The sequence below is a fragment of the Protopterus annectens genome, chromosome 1.part0, assembly GCF_019279795.1.
Source record: "Protopterus annectens isolate FY-2018-M chromosome 1.part0, PAN1.0, whole genome shotgun sequence".
Lineage (NCBI taxonomy): Eukaryota > Metazoa > Chordata > Ceratodontiformes > Protopteridae > Protopterus > Protopterus annectens.
This window is the reverse complement of record NC_056725.1, coordinates 660,740,348-660,761,131: the sequence shown is the minus strand read 5'-3', so window position 1 is coordinate 660,761,131 and position 20,784 is coordinate 660,740,348. Positions and strand designations below refer to the sequence as shown.

At 40.1% G+C, this 20,784-nt stretch overlaps 1 protein-coding gene across 6 annotated transcripts in view; it reads right to left on the bottom strand.

The window, feature by feature from the left end:
• The window catches only part of SYTL3 (synaptotagmin like 3), a 1,329,495-nt gene that overhangs the window by 336,284 nt on the left and 972,427 nt on the right, over positions 1-20,784 (bottom strand). For all 6 annotated transcript variants that reach the window (XM_044061986.1, XM_044061992.1, XM_044062018.1 and 3 more), the window contains 2 exons: positions 19,051-19,102; positions 527-593 (listed from right to left, as the gene is read on the bottom strand). In XM_044061986.1, the coding sequence (XP_043917921.1) occupies positions 527-593; positions 19,051-19,102 (119 nt within the window). The remainder of the gene's footprint in view (positions 1-526; positions 594-19,050; positions 19,103-20,784) is intronic.

Here is a 20,784-nt window from a genome sequence, read left to right as displayed (position 1 = left end):
CTTAGCAAGCCATCCTTTTTTCTTTACTCTAACCATGTTTGTGTATGTTCTAACCAAGTTTAACCTGACACTGTCAATTGCCATTCTCCTTAGAAAATGTAGAAGTTCCCCTTCCATCTATTTTACATACAGACATAAGAACTTACTCACCTCATTTTTTAATTCCACTACCTACACAGCTTTCACCAGTTAAGAGATTTTCATTCCCTATAAACAGTTCACTGTAATCTCTTTGTTGCCATCAAGATTTTTATAATTCATTTAGCCTGTCTTTTTCCTAATTGTTGTGTTCATCAGGTGCTTGCAGTGATTTCATGTGTACAGATCATGTGTCACAAACAGTTATGGAAATAGTTTCATCTAATTACATGTATTAGGATACAACAGAAACATCACAAAAGATGTTATTCTTCACATTCTCTGACTTTATGTAAGCATCACTATGATTGACCAAACCTGGGAAACACAGAGCTATTTATTGATTAAATTTAACTGCAGGAAAAAAAACATAACTTGGAGATTTTACCTTTGAAGTGCCCACAGACATGTCGTCGATGAAAGGCGGTGGAGTGGGAGGTACAATAGAAATCTTACTGTAACGAAAAGGAAACAGATGGAGTCAGAACCCAGAAACATCATCATCTAACACACCCTTAAGAAATAATCGAGCAGATATGTATCCTAGTCCATAAATGAGGGTTATGCTCTAGTCTCTAGAACAAGCATTACAAAAATGCATTGTCACACTGGAATTACTTGCAATAGCTATGAAAATGAATCCAGACATTACTTATCAAGCTTGCACAAATTTGTAAATTATGACAGGTAATGTCCCGCCAGTAACAAGATCTGACATTTGAAGGCTAAAAGGTTAAGGTTCGTATGACTATTCCCATTAGCAATAACAAGTGGTTTAGTGTGCATCAATTCTAGGGAATGCTGACCAGTAACTAAGCTTGGCATATTAGAAGAGTCAGACAGTAAATTAAATACTCAGACATTTTAAGTAGTCAGTGCAGATTAAAAAAAAGACAATGCATCTGGTTCCATCATTTCATAGCAATATCTGTCCATTTCTTGGTATTAGCTGTGCTCCTTTGATAGCAAAGTATGAGCACATGAGTAGGGGAAAAGTGACCTTGAACACAACCATCAATCTAATATCACCAAATCCCAGGAATGTTAGCACATTGTAGTTCAACCCACATTAATGGCTGAACACCCCTAAGTAAAATCTCTATCCCTCCTTCTATTTATCAGTACACAGGACAGGACAGGACAGGACTCAGTAAGAATGCAGCTTTGTATCAATGCAAGCAGACTGATATCAGAATATCCACTGGAAGCTAGATCAGCTCTGGTAAGAAAGAAACAAATGATTTTAGTGTCTCACCAGTTGATAAGAAGCACACACTCAGGACTGAACTAATTAACCTCTAAATTAGTTGATCTTAAAACATACCTGGAATAAGAACACACATCTCTTAAACATGATACAACCTATGTTATTCAGAAAAGCTGGTAGATGAAATTAGCTAACATGAAATGTAAACTAAATGTTTTGAAGACATTTGCTCTAAGGACAAACATGGGAAACATTCTGCTATTTTACTTTATGCATGTTCTTCTGCGAGAAGAATCCCCACGTTTAAAAAAGCGTGCCTGCAAAGATCATTTCAGCCATAACTCCTTAATACATTGAATTCAACATGGTAAACCTCAGTTTGAAACCGCAATCACTATAGCTATGTCTGACATATATTTTCTGCATTTTCTGAATGAATCAGAGTGCAGTGAGTAATGGAATAGAGAACATTTAGCCTTTCATTATGGCACTAACATTTTTTTCTCTCCTACTCAGAACCACATTTGCTGCTGATAGTATTTTATAAATTACTGTTTCCAAAATGTCATGTCCCTTGCATTTAGATTCTAAATCTTTCTCCAATTTTTTTTTCTCCTGAGTACTGTGCAAGAACAAAAATTAAGATGCTAAATGACTGCACAGCCACACATCACACAGATGACTAAGAGACAACAGAATTCCATTCCATATTCCCTTAAAACATCACTGTGGGATTTTTTTTAAATCAGCCTTGACAGCAAACAGGTCCTTAGGAGATTAAGGATAGTTAAAAATCCACCACTGCTGTGGCACAGAAGGATAAAGCCATACCTCTGCCCAGCAGACCTGGGTTTGATTAGCGGCTCATGCGACTAAAAAAAAGCAGCATGGGCACACCCATAGTGGGTGGGATGGCATTCACTAATATTGTCCCTAAGGTGAAGCATGGTCCAAAGAGGGGAGATGCCCTTGGATACAATCTACAAGAATGGGGGTGGGGAAAGAGACTGGATATGGCATAAGCACAGATGAGATGGGTCCCTAAGAGGCCCTTAAGATCCACGCCTGGCCCAGCAATATCACTGTATAGATGGTATACTGGGCATGAAGTGGGGGCCTTAGGGGCTACCAGTAAAGATGAGATTTGAGGGGACCAAATAAAATAGTTAAAAATTCCACAAGCAGTGATTTCATTGCAGGATTTTTAAAGTGCACGAGATTATTTTCTCTTGCCTCACAGCTAAATAAGCAAGGTGTATATCTTTTTACCTAAACCTGCAATGAAAGCATACTAGCTGTATGAGTGTTCTTAGCTACTCGGGGTTCCTGCGGCACAAACCGTTTATAGTAGATCCGTCCCTAAAAGAAGCCAGGTATTCGGCTGTAAATAACTGAGTTATTTAATAAAGTGGGGGTCATTATTATTTTACTTACTGCTTTCCCCTATAGAATCAGAGGTTTTAATGATTGTTTTTTTTTTTCAAAACCTCGCGGTCTAGCTGGCCCTACTCCGTTTGCCTCGCTCCACTCAGCTCACTCCACACCACTACCCTGCCCCCATTTCCCAACCACCTCTGCTACCTCTACATTTATTCTAACCTCTAATCACTTTGCCGACCCACTCTCCCACCTCCCTCCTACCCTGCAGTCTATTTCATTTCCTACACTAATCCCACTCCGAGCAACTCATACCAAACCAACACACCTCCACCCTTTCACCCAACCAACCAGGGATCCTAATTGTAGTATTCACTCTAATACTACCATGTTACCCACACTTACACCCCTATCACTAGCACTCATATCACTGACTTTCCTCACTTCTATACAAACAGACCAACCACTACACAATTACACTTATCACATTACCCACATTAGCCCACACTCTCAAACTCACACAGACTTCTACATCTGCCCTACAATTATAAATCTCACAACTACACCTTACTCACATAAGATCAGAACACCAACACATTACAGTAGGAAAACACACACAGACCAAGCTCACAAACAAATAATTTTGAAAAACACATACTGACATTCCGACAAAAACTACTAACCTCTGATGACATACACCCAAATCCAGGTCCGCTTACAGCCAAACAGACATCTAACCTGCTGATTCTAAATATCAACATAAGAAGTATCACCAACAAAATAACAGACCTGCATGCATTCATAGCCCACTGCACCCCTGATATACTAACCATCACACAGACCTGGCTAAAGCCTAGTATCCAAGATGAAGACTTCCTCCCCCAGGATATAAAGCACTAAGATCTGATAGAACAGGCAGGAAAGGAGGAGGAGTAGCCATTCTCTTCAAAAACACCCTTAACCCCCACACCACACCACCCACATTTCAAAAAGCTGAAGTCCTGTTTTCTGTCTTCTCCATAAGCAATACCAAGAAAATCAATATAATGTGCTGCTACATACCTCCAGGCAACAACTCACTCATAATAAAAGAAATCCTACACTGGACAAAGGATAACCTACCACAGGAAACTATCCTACTAGGTGACCTAAACACTGACTGGATAGCCTGCAACTCCAGCAACCCCTCTACACATATCAACTTATATGGGTTCTCTCAACTCATTGAACAACCCACTAGAGTAGACAAGAAAAAAAAAAGAATCTATACTGGACTGGACACTAACCAACTATCCCAAGCAAAACTATAACGTAGATTGTCTGCCATGATCTAAGTGATCATCTCCCTACTTTCCTACTCCATAAACACTCCAATCACCCCAAGCCAATTGTCTACGAACTAGTACGAGATGACCGTAACCTCACCCCACAATACCTAAAGTCTGTCCTAGGTCACTGCAACTGGGAACCACTACGAACCCTAGGGTTAGACTAGGCAGTAGACTACTTCAATACTACATCACCAACATTCTTAACAGTCTTGCTCCCAGCAGGAAGATCAGAGTTAAAGTCAACTACACACCCTGGCTAAGTAAGGACACTACAGCCTTACTAAAAGCCAGGGATAAAGCCTGGAAAATCTGGAAAACTGAAAATACCACTAGCTCTAGGCAATACTATCAACAGCTTAGAGACAAGGCCAAGGCTGAAACCAAACTAAACAAACAAAATTACTTTCTTAGTGCCGAAAGCAAATATTCAAAGAATCCACAGAAATTCCGGCATGCCATTAACTCCCTACTAAAGCCAGGCAAAACCACTACTCCAACTCCTAATTCTACAGATGATACTCTAGACATAGCTTCTCAATTTAATCACCATTTTACAACGTCCATCTTAGCCCTATCCAGTCAGATAACCAAACATAGCCCACCTCAATCGCAACCCAACCTATGCCATAGCACCCCCTCTTTCAGCCTATCACCTGTCCCCATTTCAGCTATCAAAAAATTCCTCCTAAAACTGAAACCAATCACACTGGCAGCTGATAACATACCTGCTTCATAACTAAAAATGGCTAGTGACTCCCTATCATATCCTGTCTCCATCCTAATCAACCGCTCCATACAAGAATCCTACATACCCAAACTCTGGAAAGTATGTCACATCATTCCTCTCCATAAAGGAGGTAACTCCTAAGACTTCTCCAACTGCTAGCTTACTGCCATCCTATGCCCCCTATCTAAAATTCTAGAGAAATGCATCCACTTGCAGGTGATAACATTTCTTAACACACAAAATCTCCTATCTCCCACACAACATGGTTTCAGTCTACATCAAGGCACTACCACCGCTCTTCTTCCCTTCTCTAATCAAATCAGCCTTCACAGGAATGACAACAAATATGCATCCACCATTTTCCTGGACCTCTCAAAGGCATTTGACATGGTCTCCCACTCCATCCTACTAGACTCACTAACATCACTATCCTTCGCCCCTTTTACTATAGCCTGGTACAAAAGCTCCCTATCTGACAGGCAGCAATCTGTCCAGTGGAAAGGAACTCTGTCTCCACAACTCCCAACCACCATAGGAGTCCCATAAGGCTGTATACCGGGCCCACTACTATTTTCTATATTCACAAACAACCTCAATAGCTCAACCCAGCATGCCACACTCATTCAACGTGCAGATGATTCAACCCTGATCTGCTCTACCTCATCTCCCACTACCCTGCAAAAACTCACTCAGGATACTTTTAATTCTGTAGAAAAATGGATCTCAGGCATCCAACTGATCCTAAATCCCAAGAAGACAAAACTACTACTATTCTCCCCTAATAGGTCAAAAACTCCCCTCTCCTTCTCCATTACATCTAAGGACGGCACCACCATCTCCCCTTCTAACTACACCAAACTTCTTGGCATTGAAGTTGGCAATAGTCTTCACCCAAATTAGAAAGTCTGACCTAGACAAACTAGAATCTTGTTACAATAAAATAGCCAAATTTGCTGCAAACTCGACATATAGAACCCATCACTGTACTGCACTAAAGGAGCTAAAATGGCTTGAGCTACCACAACTACTTAACTATCACCAGTTGGTTACAGTCTACAATATTCTCAAATACCCTGAAAAAAAAACCTCAATATCCAAGCTCCTTACTCCGTACACTGCAAACCGGTACCTTAGGTCTAGCGAAAAATCTGTCCTCTGCATCACGAAGGCCAATAATAACGCAGGGAAAGCACTCTACTCCCACACCATTGCTAGAAATTGGAACTCCCTTCCCTATTCCCTGTCCACTGCCCCATCCACCTCTAAATTCAAAAACTCCCTCAAATCACATCTCCTTAGTACCTGGTTATGCCCTTGTATCACATAAACATACCCTCACTGCTATTACTCCCCCACTTGCTCTCTGGTTACCTGCATGCTGTATGTATTGGGAAAGTCAAACTTATAGCTGTTGAAATGCTTGATACACTTCTTCTCACAACTGTCCAACAATGTATAACTGCTATTGTCATTCTATTACTTTTTCCTTTCATTGCTTAATTTGAGTGTTTCACTAGTTTCTAGTTTTGATTACATTGTTCACCATATGTGTTGTAATCATCTTGCTACATTTTAGTTGCTGTATTGTTTTTGTTGAACTAATTACTGGAGCTTTTCTCCCCGGGTCTCCTCTGTAAATGGATCTGGTCCAGTCGGAACTTCCCGGTTAACAAATGTAAAATAAATAAAAATAAAATAAATTTTGACAGTGATTTTTTTTTAGGGAAACAGAAGGAGATTAATGAAGCTGTAGTGCTCTCCTATGTGAAGTTATTGGTTACTCATACAGAGAAAAGTTTGGCTTCTTAAGAGATGGGTGATTTTACAGGACAACCTGTTTTTTGCTTCATCATGAAGTGAAATTTGTAGGAGAATGGACACATACAACATCAAATCAGAAGAGAAGAGAAATTAGAAGGGAAGATTTTTTTCCAAAGTAAAAAAAAAAAAAAGAAATTTGAAAACAATATTAAGGATTATGAATGCCTTGGTTATACAAATAAGAAAGAAACGATGAACCAATCAAAAAGCAACATTTAGCTGACTGAGAATGCTGATATTTCTTTTTTTTGGATGGCATCAGAGGAGCCGGCCAACCAGATGCCAAAGGCACTGTTGAGGTTAGTGGAAGCACAACAGTGGCAGCTACATGATCATCAGCCAAAGGATGTACGTTTAAAGAATGTAGAGAGGAGGTTTCAAAAGGCAGGAGGATTCTGATGTCATCAACAAGAGCATGCCCACTAGTTTCCTCCAGAGATGAAGCACAGAGGGTAACGCATGACAGAACAAGGGCCAGGGAGGTAGAGCAAGGTCCTCAGTCACCATGGTGTCAAGAGCCACTGCTGTAAAGGAGTCAAAGAAATCAAAAGAAGAAAATGACCACGCCTATGGACATTAAGGAAATTAACATTTATTCTAAACTCCTAATAAATATTGACCTGAATATTTTATCCCCATTTGTAGAGCTAGACTTTTAAATACCAGGTGACACCTAATAAATTATACTACTTTCCTTGTATAATTTAGCTCGATTTTTTTTCTCCCCCAAAATCATTGTCCAGAGTCACTGTCTGGGCAAGAACTGTACTTAACTACTCACAGTTGAAGAGGTATGGCTGTAGGATGGGACATTTTGGATAAAAACACAGAAAACTTCTTATATTATGTTTAAGCTGCTACACACAGACATGCAGCACAGGCAAGATTTCGTACTCTACAAGAACTTATGTGGTCATTAGCTCATTTGTAACGTGCTATTATCTTTTTTGTAGTATGAAGCAGCTGCTATCCAACAAGAGATGTGATTTCTTTCTTGCACTGTGAAATGACTTACTGCATCCTGTTGACTTTCTACCTGATTCATTCATGACAAAGCATAACACTGACTTTCCGTGGTGAAACTGCTGCAAAAATGCCACATTATATTGATACATTCAACCTAGTGGATATGAAGAAGATTAATCGAAAGCGCTTATCGTTTGACAAGGAAGGGACCATTTTTTACTGTGCTGACTTTTCATTTTGGTGAAATTAAAAACTTGTTTTTAATGGACTACCAGGACCTGCATAGTGGATAGAACCTTGCTAACTTTCAGATTCTGTATTCAGCTCTACGATACATTTTCTGTATCAGCCGTGGTTGTATTTTCTGCCGTTTGTTTACATTATAGTAAAACAGTTTTGCTGAAAACCACTTAAAGTGGGGAAAAACTAAAGCTTTTTTTGCTGAGGTGTTGCATATCTATGTGTAGAACCCCCCCCCCCACACACACACACACACACAGTTGCTATATATACTAACTCCATGGGTGTGCTACAGCAGGGAAAAGGACAAAGTCATTTTAACTGAAACAGGTTTTCAGTTGAACCATTTCACAGGAACAGGGCTCACTGAAATTGTAGTTGTTCAGCTGTCAACATTCCTGAGATGGCATTCACACCAATGGCTTAAGGAGCCTTCTCCTTCCATCCCCTCAAGCTCGGTGTCAACACTGGCAGTAGTACAGCCATCAAAGAAGGAATCTCACTCAATAGCTTCCAATGGAATCTAACCACATGAGGAAAAATTGTTTCCTATCCACAAAAAATAGTGGGAAATATTTAAAATAAACAGACTTCCCAAACTTTTCCATGTACCTGGGTTCCTTGTCAGGGGGATGAACAGCAGGGCACTTTGAATTTGGATCCTTTTTAAGAACAGCCATAGCCACAATAGGCACCATTACATTTGGGCTATCTCATGCTGTTTTCACCAGTTGCACCACTTCATCTATTTGCAACACCAGCCAGGACGTTAAGGGATCTTTTTCTTCTTACTCTTATTCTTCTTCTTCTTATTATTATTATTATTAATCTGTGTATCACCACTTCCCTGTTCCATCATTTCTAAAACCAACCCAAACTGGGAGTCACGAAGGAGGATGGGGAAGAATCTATGTCCTCATCATAAGTGATAGCTGGGTATGAAATTCTATGGGACAGTCAAAATGCTTTCTCTTGCACTTACTTTTCTTCTCAGGCCTTGGATGTGGCGGGTCTGTAGATGATGAGGAAACAGGAATAAGTCCAGATCTGCAAAGTCAATAGGGTCCTCATTTCCCTTCACATATGTACACATATGACAAGTACACTGTGCACACAGAAGAAAATGACTTAAGACATACCTCCCTCGATCATATTAAGAGGAACACGATAGAGATCTCAGAATATCTATCTGAAATTGGTGTGAAACTGGTATTGAGAAATATCCTACCATCAACAAGAATGATGCCACTATACAAACAAAAGATAATGGAGTTAAATTATTGACTTAGCTATTGGTGTCATTCTATGAGGATCCAATATGTATCAGCCTGGAAGGAGATAATCAAAAACCCTGATCGCTTTGCCTGGGATGGCCTGTACCTCTCTCCTCATGGTTACATTATACTGACCAGGAGCTTTTCCTTTTCCATAGGGCCTTTTTAACCAAGATCAGTCTCCTCAAATTACCTCCACAGCTAATCAAAATGAAAACTATATAAAGGTAGCCCTGCTAAGAGCTAGAAGCTTAAATAAGAAGTTGCACCCGTTACAGTCATTCTTAACCTTTGAAGATACAGATGTCTGCCTAGTTACTGAAACATGGCTTCAGAACAGTGACAGCACCCCAAGTGTAGGGTTTCAGTGCCTACCACTCTTTTGTACCCAAAGCAGAAAACGATGGTTCTTTTTGAGGCAGTGTGTCTGTATTTCTAAGAAGCCATCTCACTTCCAGACGCCAGGACAAGGACCATGAACTTCTCCACATCCTTTTCACAGTAAATAGAACTCTGCACTATATCACATCCAATTACCCCCCCCCCCAACATTAACTAATGCCCATGAGGCATATCTAAACAAACTGACATCCCTCCATATTGAGCCTAGCACTATTCTCTTGGGAGACTTCAACTATCCCTCTGTTTACTGGGTAAACCTGCACCACATCCAATAAATACACATAAAGATTACTGGACTTCATCTTTGCTAGCTCCCTATACCAACTGGTTGAAGTCCTAATTAGAGGATTCAAATATAATACTGTCACCCTTGCTCAGCATCTACAGTTGTGAAGTTATCGGTCAAATCTGACCACAGTTTGGTAACACTTACTATGTAGGCATAACCTGACTTAAATCAAATGTCCTCCCATTTTAGGGACTACACTAAGGGAAACCTAATCTAAGTGATGACCTGATGAAATTAATGTTCCCTCCTTAGCTTCATGACACCATCTCACACACAGCACATTTGTGGATACTTTCTATGCACACTTCAAAGTATGCATTAGTGTCTCTGCTCCCATTATAAACTAATACAATACAAAATTCAAGAATAAACCTCTATGATGGAATCCTGGTATAAACAAACTATACAAGTCAAAGAAACTCATAGCCCATAAAATCAAACTTAATAATCATCTAGAGAAGAAATCAAGAAAATCAACAAAGAACTCAAAAACAAAATCAAATCCTTCAAAAGAAAGTATGAATTGAAAACTGGTACTTCTATAAAGGACAACTATGCCACAGTGGTACGACGGTAGCATTGTTACCTCACAGCAAGAGGTTCTCCCGTTCGATTCTCGGCTGGGCTTGGAAGTGCCTTCTGTGTGGAGTTTGCATGTCCTCCCCACAGTTGGGTAGCGTTCGAAAGACATGCGTGCATAAATGGGTGTGCCTTCGTTGAAGGTTGAGTGTCGAGCTGGCACCTCAGCATTTTGTAAAAATCTACTGCCAATCATTAGTTGACCGGAGTTCTGCTGTGGTGACCCCTTACCGGGAAAAGCCAAAAGACAAACAACAACTTCTATAAAGGACAACCACAAAGCCGCCTTCAGCTATTCCTAAAAGCTTAGATGTAATGTCCAGCAATGCTCAGAGCTAATACAGAACAACAATGCTTACTCATCTCCTGAGGACACAGCCAACATATTAGTGGACAAATTCAACTCTAGCAACTCCCCTATCTCCCCCTTACTTTCCGTAACATATTAGAACACTCTCACCACCCTCTCTGATCACCTCTTAGCAGGTCCTGAATGCACTTAACAAGACGAAAACGCTTGCTCCATGGGTACTGATAATGTGCCAAGCTGACTTCTGGTAGACTCACTACTAAGCCTAATAGCCTCAGACCCTCCACTGTATTCATGTCAGAGGAATGTAGCCATCTCACTTCACAAGGGGGGATAACTACATACAAGTTTAGACCTAAAAGGCTCACCAGCTTTACCTGGAAAGCAATGGAATGCATCATTAAGGAACTTATTAATAAGGACTACAAGCCCTGGACCCACGGCAGTTTGGGTTTGTTAAAGGCAGATCCTACCTCCTGAATCTAGTAGGCTTCTGTGAAAATATCACTGATGCATTAGACTGTGGCAAATCAGTTCACATTGACTACATAGGCATGGCCAAGGCCTTTGATACTATCCCACATTCTGGCATTATCGACAAGCTAATCATACTAAATATAAACTCTCTATATTACCTGTTCAATAGCAATCTAGCTATCTGACAGGCTCCATCTACTTATTCAAAAACAGTAGTTACTATTGGTGTCCTTCTGCTATCAGTCCTAGGACCACTTCTCTTTGGTATTTATGCTAACAATGTAAAGGCTGACATCAAGGGCTTGTGGATAGCCAAGTTTGCAGATGACTGCAAAGTCTGAGCTGTCATTAGCTCCCCATTGCACTTCCAAATACTTCAGGAGGGGCTACCACATGTAACAAAAAGTTTTGACTGGACCACTGTCAAACTATATGCCAAGAAATGCGGCATTGTATCCTTGGGTAAAACTAGGCACCCATGTACCTACCACACAGGTGACACTCTTTTGAAAGCTGGCTCATCCAGTAGGAACCTGGTCACTTTTATTGACAATGAACTATCCTTTTGTCATCATGTATCCACTACTGTTAGGATATCCTTATACACAGCCAGACTAATCACCAGGGGTATTTCTTAAAGATATAAGGAAGTTATCATCTCTGTCTACTCCCTCATAGGGCCCATAACAAAGTGTAATGGTTCCTTTGGTATGTACCTGTCTAAACGTATGAACCAGCTTGATAGAACATAACATTCCCACACTAAGATGATCTGTCGTTTCAGTTTCCTACAGACTCTTGAGAGGTGACCTTTGTTTAGTTTACAGAACATTGAAGGATGAAGTGCTATGTGACCTCCTGCACATCTGCAAAATTAATAACGCACTTAACACTCACTCAAGTGATATTAACCTCCACCAAAACATAAATAGGATTGGTTGTTAAGCTAGACAGATATCCCAGAGAATCCTTCTTTTATGGAATATCCTTCCTTTGGATGGAAAGCAAAGTAACTTCCTGATCCACTAAGTATAATCTGGATGAATGGATAGCTGTAAATAGCCCCTGGGTCTGTACCCTCAGGTCTCTTTGAAAGGAGTCAAAACTAGGTATAAATTAGTCACATAAAAATAGTACTATGATTTGATGTATTGTGACTAGGCTACTAATGGTCGTCTGGATCAATAGCCTAATATTGTCTTATGAACCTAGATTGAGGAGCTATCTTGGCATGAGATTTCCAGGTCTGCTGCCCTGTTATCCAACAAGGTGGATGACCAGAGGTTCAGGCAAGCAGACATCTGCAAACTGGATCATAGTTGATATTATAAGGAGCAGATATACCAAGGGTGGTAAATGCGTAACTGTCTGCATTGATGTTATCAACATGGATGCTAATACAGTGCCCAAGGCTGACACCATTGTCCCTTGAAACCCCAAGGTTCACCCCGAGGCCAGCACTGACACCAGCAGGCTTAGTGCAGAGCTCAGCCACAAAAGGACAGCCTCTTACTTCAGGTACAAAAGACCCATAGATCCAGGATCTGACACAGGGGACCTTTGCCTGGAGGCCAGCACCAACTGTCACAAGCTCAGTATGGACCTTGACCCAGAGAAAATGACTCCAAACATCAGGGCTAATGGTCTCACTAATATTAGTAACAAAGATCTCAAAGCTGTTCAAAGCAGTACCTAGGACAACATCAAGAGTTTTCAATGAAGTCTGTGGCCCTCTGGTTGAGTCTACAATCAACACATATGGATCTCAAGATGATGACATTAGTACATCCCCCCTCTTGGGATTATGGGGCCAGTGAGGAGAACAATGCTGAATAAAAACAGAGGCTAAAACTAGGCCTCTACCCACCAAAAAACAAAGTAAACTGGCTCTAGTGAAGGCCTCCATGAACATGTTGTAGTCAATCTCTGGAGGAAGGATGGAGATGGACCCTGATGATGTTGATCTACAGCCCATAATGCCATAGGCCTCCCAATCAATCAAGGGTGTCAAACTTATCTGACAACCAAATAAGTCTGTCAGGAACTGTTCTAGCAGAACTTTTACAGACAAAAAAGGAATCACACTGGCAGGGTTACCTGAAGAAACAACATCACCAAATTTTACCCATTTTGGGATGAAGACCTGAAGGAGTCTGTTTAGGTTTATTAGACTTGTGAGTCTACTTTTTCCTATACCAGTGAGAATTTGCAGATAACACAAGAGTGGGAGGCTCAGCCATCTAGCTCAGTAAAACTTGGTTCCAAAGAAGTTTTGAGAGCTAAGGCTTCACCGGGGAAGGGGACACTGGCACAAACACCTGTTCCTTTTTAACTAACTTCAATTTATTTTGAACAGAATTATTATGCTCTTCTCCAAAAGCAATACAACCAAAGAGACTGCATGTGTTCTGTATTATGTAGGATCTCTATGACTGTACTTACACTTTTCTGAACGTTAAACATAAAAGCAAAACTGAAGGCACTATAATTTTTTAAAAAACTAAACATGGAAACTACATGACCTGAACTGAAGGTCAGATTATGAAGGAAATAAAAAAATGGAATGAGTACATAAGAACCAATGACTTTCATGAGACAGCTTTACATAAGAGCAAAAAAGGATCTGGCAAGGAAAGTCTTTGTGCAGAGCATTATGGGTAAATGGGGAAGAGCTAATTGCCAGGGAAAGTTTCAGATGCTCAGTTGCTTAATGCCTGACTGCATTAGTTCTGCTGTTGTTGACGAGAATGGACTGCATCCTACCAGATCAAGTACATCTGCAATCCTGAAACCATTACTTATATAAAATGTTGATTTTTCAAGACAGAGCACTCTCCATGTTTATTATGCAAAGTATAGAAGATGGACACAGAGGAGGTGGGGTGGAACTTAGTGTTGAAATAACTGAGCTTAAGCCTTGTGAATTACACAACTGGCGATAACACCATATGACTGCTTTTGCTCCCTGTGTTCAGGAGGTAACATTGATTTATTTATTTGTGTTTACACAGAATAGGACACTTATCTCATTGGACCAATTTCAGGCCCAGCCCTGTGGTACAGAGATATCAGGTAAATAAAAAAAAAAAAAACAGTGCACTCAAAATAGACACAAGACAGAACAGGCAAGCAATTAGCAGTAGTACAATGTACACACAGTGAAAAAAATAACTGTTTCTGCCCTCTGAAAACGTGGTCATTCCAGTAGGACTAGCAAAAAATGTGTGCATAAACAAACAAACCAAAGGTAAGCACACAGAACCAGACTTCAATAAGGTGAAACTCTTGGCATGGCTGTAGTGATAATCACAAGACACAATTAAGGTATGCTGCATTTTACAGTGGCAAAAGCAATGGGATAACATTTTCAAGTTTCAGAATGATCACTACAGAGACACTAGACACCAACTTAATTCCCTCTGACCATTTCAGAACTACAAGTCCTGCTTAAATCCATGCACTTTATGAACTCCCCCTTCCATTACAGACTTTAGCATTTTTTTACTGCTTGCATAACTGAGTCTACCCATTGACAACCATTCTCATATTTTGGGTGAAAAATATTCAAGGTACTAAAGTTAAGTAACAGAACTTAATGTAATGATTATAGCCTCTTAATTATGACTTTTTATCTCAAACTAACAAAAAAATGAATTCAGTTCTTCACACTGTCCTAAGAATATGTGTGCTGTCAGTTTTCAGATCTAGGAAAAATATTTTTAATTTGCCAGATAAGATTTGCATTTACAACATCACTTTGGAAACCAGACAAACATTTTCTATACTTTATTTTATGATGGCTGAGCATAAGATAAATTAGTGAGTAATGATTTTAGTAGCAGTTTCCATTAATGAATTCAGCTTGACAACATAGCAGCTAATTCAGCTAATAGTACCTCATGCAAGTATTATGGTTTAATTTATAGTTGCTGGCAAACGATCTGTTTCGCATGCCAATTGACTGTCCACGCACCCCCCCCCCCCCGCACACACACACACAGACAAATACTAACAAACATGAAATGTACTGAATAATTACTGTGTTGATTTCTACTTCGTTGCCTCATACTTGCTCATTATTATCTCTGTAATTGCGAGTGCTATAATATAAATTACATACAAGTCAGTCCGGAAATCACAAAAGCTTAACTTGAATAAAAGACAAATAAAATAAGGGTGCTATGGGAAGGCATCAGCAGACGGAAGAGGGTAGAAGATTTTCTCTTGCAATACACAGAAAATAACTGAGTACTCAACATTTCTACCTCTAAGGGATATTAGCCAGCATGGCTTTATTCAGGGGAGGCCCTGCCACCCAAGTTTTCTTTTTTCTTATACCAGTGCAACTGAGGCTGTGGAAACAGAGTTACCAGTTGATGTGGGCATTTATCCAAAACATTTAATGTAGAACACTATAAAGGTTTACTGAGTGCCCTCAATAAACAAAGTTAATTGGTCTATTGTAACCTGCATTAAAAATAGCAAATGGAACATTTCAAATGAATTACCGAGGAGAATTTTCAGGCCTATGTATAATAACAAGTGAGAGTTCCACACGGGTCAGTCTTACTGCCCAGACCTTTTCATTTACGTCAGAAATTGGTATTGAGAATTAAATTTGAGTCTTAAACTGTGGGCTTATTTATTGTAACCTCAATCAATAAAGCTATAAGCTTGCATAACTGCTACAATAACTTAAATGCATAGGTAGCTAATACAAATGATTATGATCTGGTCACCACTGAAAACCAAGCTATTGCATGAAATGTAACTACCAAGGAACTGAATCTGAGAGCTCTATACATTAACACATTTAGTAATCTGATTTCATTGCACCAGCCTTTGCATAAAGTCTGTGTTATTTCCCGCCTTTCTGTGAAATAATACATCTTTATATCCCCCCTGAATCTGCTGTTCTTCTACATCATAGTCACTTTTATTGTATGGCTTCATCTAAAGTACGCAAACATTTCTAATGTGTCAACCCCCCACCCGTACATACAGACACACAGCTTCCTCAACTCAAGAATGTAAACTGCACTTGTTAAACCCATTGTTTCTGATGCAGACCATGCACTATTTTGGCTTCCTCTGACCTGCCTCTATCATATGTTGTGACTAGCAATTGTCTATAAAGAAGGACAGCTTCTTTCATTCAAAGTGTAATGCCTTCCCTTCTATATCTTACTGTTCCACCCCTTGCTGATTTCTCATGTTGCATACATTTTTTCAGACAGTATATGACTACTTCAGGTGCTTTTCCCACTTTGTTACTGATATTATCCCATCTCTGCCAAACCTCTTCTATATACATCTTTCCTAGAATTCTGCTTTCCTAATGCAGTATTTCCATGTTTATTCTGGCATTAAATTCCATGTGACATGTTTTAGATCACATCTTTGATCTTGTCAAAGACCATTCTCAATTATTCTACAAACACTCTTCTATCAAATCTAGTGCATAGCTTTGCATCAAACAATAAAAAAGGCACTTCTATTTTAGGTTTCCACTAGCTCACTTGTATGTGCAAATTAAACAGTGGTGTAACATCTGAACCAGATTTAATAAGATGAATACACACAATAAAAGCCTTGAGTTATTTTCACAAGTTAAACTGTGGTTGTCCAACCATCTGATTACAGTTTTGTATGTGCTCTCACCTCATAGGTTCATAGTTAGGTACTAGGCTATCGGCCCAAGGGCTGAAGTAAGCCTAGCCAAAAAGGTTCCCTGGCTTACACCACCCAAGAAAGTTATTTTCCTGTGCCACTGTCAAGCAGAGCTACAGAAGTGATCCCCAGGGTGTATTCTGTATTTCCCATCCACTCATCAAGATTTTTCTTGAAGAGTGCTAATGAGGAACTTTGCTTGACATAGATGGGTAGCTTATTCCAGAGTATGGGAAGTCTCTGGGACAGGAATCTATCCCTCCTGTTTATTGTGGTGACAAGGTTTAGGTCCCTAGAGTGTGTAGCTTGGAGGGATTGGGATTTCTTTAGGTGTAGCATGTCCAACAGCTCTGGGTTTGACATAGCTTTATATGTTAGGCCGAGCTCACCTCGAAGTAGGCAATATCCTATGGAGTAAAGCTGGAGTTTTTTGAGACAGTCAGTGTAGGGCATCTGCTTGAGGTCAGTAATCCTCTTTGTGAGGTACTTCTATGGCCATTCCAGCTGCTGCAGATGTCTTGTGAGATACATTCCAAAAGGGGCATTGTACTCTATAATGGGTCTAATGAGTGTCAAGTATAGGGGAACAATAACCTCCTTTTTCCTGGACGAGAACCCTTTTGTGATTAGATGTGCCATGTAGAAGGACTTCCTGACTACTGTGGCGAACCTGGGTCCCTAGGTCTCATCACACATTCGGTGTTAAGTAGATTGCTGCCTATGTGGTAGTTCATGGGAACAGAGTTTTTACCAAAGGGGATGACAATGCACTTTTTGGCAGTGAGCTTGAGGCCATGGCTCTGACACCAGGCATCTGTCTCAGTGAGGCTCTTCTGTAGGATGTCCACATCATTTGGGGACTCGACTATGGCTCCTAGTTTGTAGTCATCTGCAAACTTCGTTAGTCAGAGTCCTTCTCTGTTTGTCTGTAAATCAGAGAAGTAGATACCAAACAGGAGAGGTCCCAGGACTTAACTCTTTGGTACTCCATTTGTCACTGGTTTGAAGTCAGATTTGGAGTCTGCAACTTTTACAATGTGAGTTCTGTCAGTGAGCAAGTTGGCAACCCATCTTGTGACGTAGGGATTTATACCTAGTTTCGTGAGTTTAGCTATAATTCCAGAATGGGGGATGGTGCTGAAAGCCTTGGTGAGGTCAAGATAGGCTGTGTGAATCACCTTACCCTCGTCTACGGCTTTGGTGACTGCCTCAAAGGAGTCGATCAGGTTCAGGAGGCATGATCTGCCTTTCACAAACCCGAACTGGGTGGGGTCCAGAGTTTGGAGGTTACCAATGTCTTTGTTTATGAGTTCCATGATGATACATTCCATGGCCTTGCAAACCAGGCTCATCAGGCTAATAAAGCAATAGATCCTGGGATCAGTGTTGGATCCCCCTTTGTGGAGTGGGATAACTGTTGCTGTGCACCATTCAATGGGCACAAAGCCTGATGTGAGGCTATGATTGAACATGGTGCTTAGGTGGGGAGCCAGTTTGTTCTGAAGTTCATGTAAAACACAGCTTGGTATGTTGTCCATTCCCATGGATGCTGTGTTTTTGGCTTTAGAGAGTGCAGCTTTTACCTGCGTAGTTGTGATTACAGGGACTCTGCATTCTTCCTGTATAGATATGGGCCCTTTAGGGGGTGAGGGGGGGGGGGTAAAGTTAGCACTGAACCTATCTGCCAGGATGTTGGCAATATCAGTTGATTCTATAATTTTTGTGCCGTTGTGCTGTAACTCAGAGCAGATCTGGGTGTTGCCATTGAGATTCTTGACAGAGCTATAGAATGCTTTATGGTTGTCCTTAGAATCAGTGGCAATTTTGTTTTCGTAGCTAGCTTTGGAGGATCTTATAAGGGATCTCAGCTTTTTATTGAGGCTGACCAGGGAGCTCCTCCACTCATGGGATTTTACTCTCTTTTGCAACAGTTTTTTCCTTCTGTTGTACAGTTTGTTTATGTCAGGGGACCACCAGATTGGCTTCCTTTTTTTTGGAGGATAGCACAATCCAGGCACTCGTGTAAATGCTTATAGAGGGCATTTGTGTAGGATTCAACAGTCGTAACTGTATTGTCCATCTGCATGGGTGTCATGAAGTTTGCCACTTCTGTCTTAAGAAGCATGAAGTTTACATGATTACAGTTCTGTATGTGCTCTCTCTCATCTCATTACACATTATTACAGTTCTGTATGTGCTCTCACCTCATTACACATGATCATAGTTCGTAATGTACTCTCACCTCATTTTCTGGTAGGATAGCAGAAGCATTGTACCAACTGATTCAAAGTCACCTGTGTACACAAAAACATCAATTAGTTGTAGTATCATGCATCTACAAAGCTCACATTTTAATTTAATTTAGATCTAGGAATCTAAACTTAGTCAGTGACTCAAACAAAACAGCTACAGGCCTCAGAGATTGGCCCTTCTATGGAACAAGCTTCCTATTCACAATAAGCAGAGCTCTTTCCTGACCCACTTCAAATGCAATTTGGATCAATGGATGGGGAAACAAAAATTCACACTTGGAGTAGCACCTATGTCCCTTATGGATGTGGGTAATCTGTAAGATACTCAAGACATTTGCAAAAACCCATGCCATCTTGCTGCCTCTAATGGCCAAATATTGGGTAAAATCAGGTTATATTGGCGAGGCTTGTAAGGTCTCTTAAGCCGTTAGCCTAGTAATCTCCTTGGAGCCTATAAAACAAACATCCTAAGAAATGCCTTGAGTATGTACACATGCAATTATTTTACTTCAGGAAATTTAAGTTTCAGGTATACAAATTGTCTCATAACTGTACATTCTCAATGTGACTATCCTGGCAGCATACCTAATTCACTTAATTCTTTTTATGTTTTTACTCAGTCAGTGTTCTGAAATCCAGGCAGGACAAAATTCTCCAAATATGATGTAGCCAGCATAATACAAAGCATCAAACTTTCCACAGTTTACTTAAAATTACAATTTTATGTTCCCAGAGTTATCTGCCTACTAATTCTGCACCGTGATCTATGATAATTTGAAAACATTAAATGAGTAAGAGAAATGTACTGGAAATGTGAATGGAGAATGCAGGAAGAAAAACAAACAGCCAATAGGACTATGACATTAGTTCTTCACAGAAAAGAAGCAATAGATGCAGAAGTACGTTCGGACGACAGATACAAAGATAATGCCACATATATAATGAACCAGGCATGGAGAGATGGATAGGCAACTCACAGACATCCACAATGTTACATAACAGGCACAGAAAGTTACTAAAAATATGTGTCTGGACACAGCTCAGGATTAATAGAAAGTTATGTCAGGATTAGAAACAATAAAAATTCAGGGGACTGCAGATTATGCTATTTATACCAATACATTTAATGAATTTCAAAATGCACAGTGAACTGCAGAATGCCTGTGAAAATAAAGACTTCTCCAGAAAAATGAATGTCTACCTTCCTGAACTGGAGATTTTAGTAATAATAATATCACCTACCTGACCAGCCATTTTCAAACTGAAACCTTGATGAATTAAGGCATGTTTATTGGTACTGGCTGCTACAAATTACTTGCAAACTGCTGTGGATATTGTATCCATTTATTGTCGTTTGCATTGACTTAGTGGTCTGTCCTGGGTAGTGTAGCACTGATAAGAGACAGAAATAATGAATATTAACTGAGCCCTTAAGGCAGATATATAGGAAAGAGTGCTGCTGTTTTGTTAATACTAAAAGGTGCATGTGGACTTGTTTGATAATCATGTATACTGAATGTTTGAATGATTAACTCTGTTCTTGGTAGAGTACTAATAATCATATCACCTATCTAGGTGTTCCTACCTCACCTCCCCCTGAAAGGCTTGTAAAAGCATATAGGGTAATTCCGGGAATAACAACAAGTACGGAAGACTTTCCCCACCACAGAACTTGTTTTAATAAGGTCAATATCCACTTAAATACCTTGCCACCTGTAAACCTA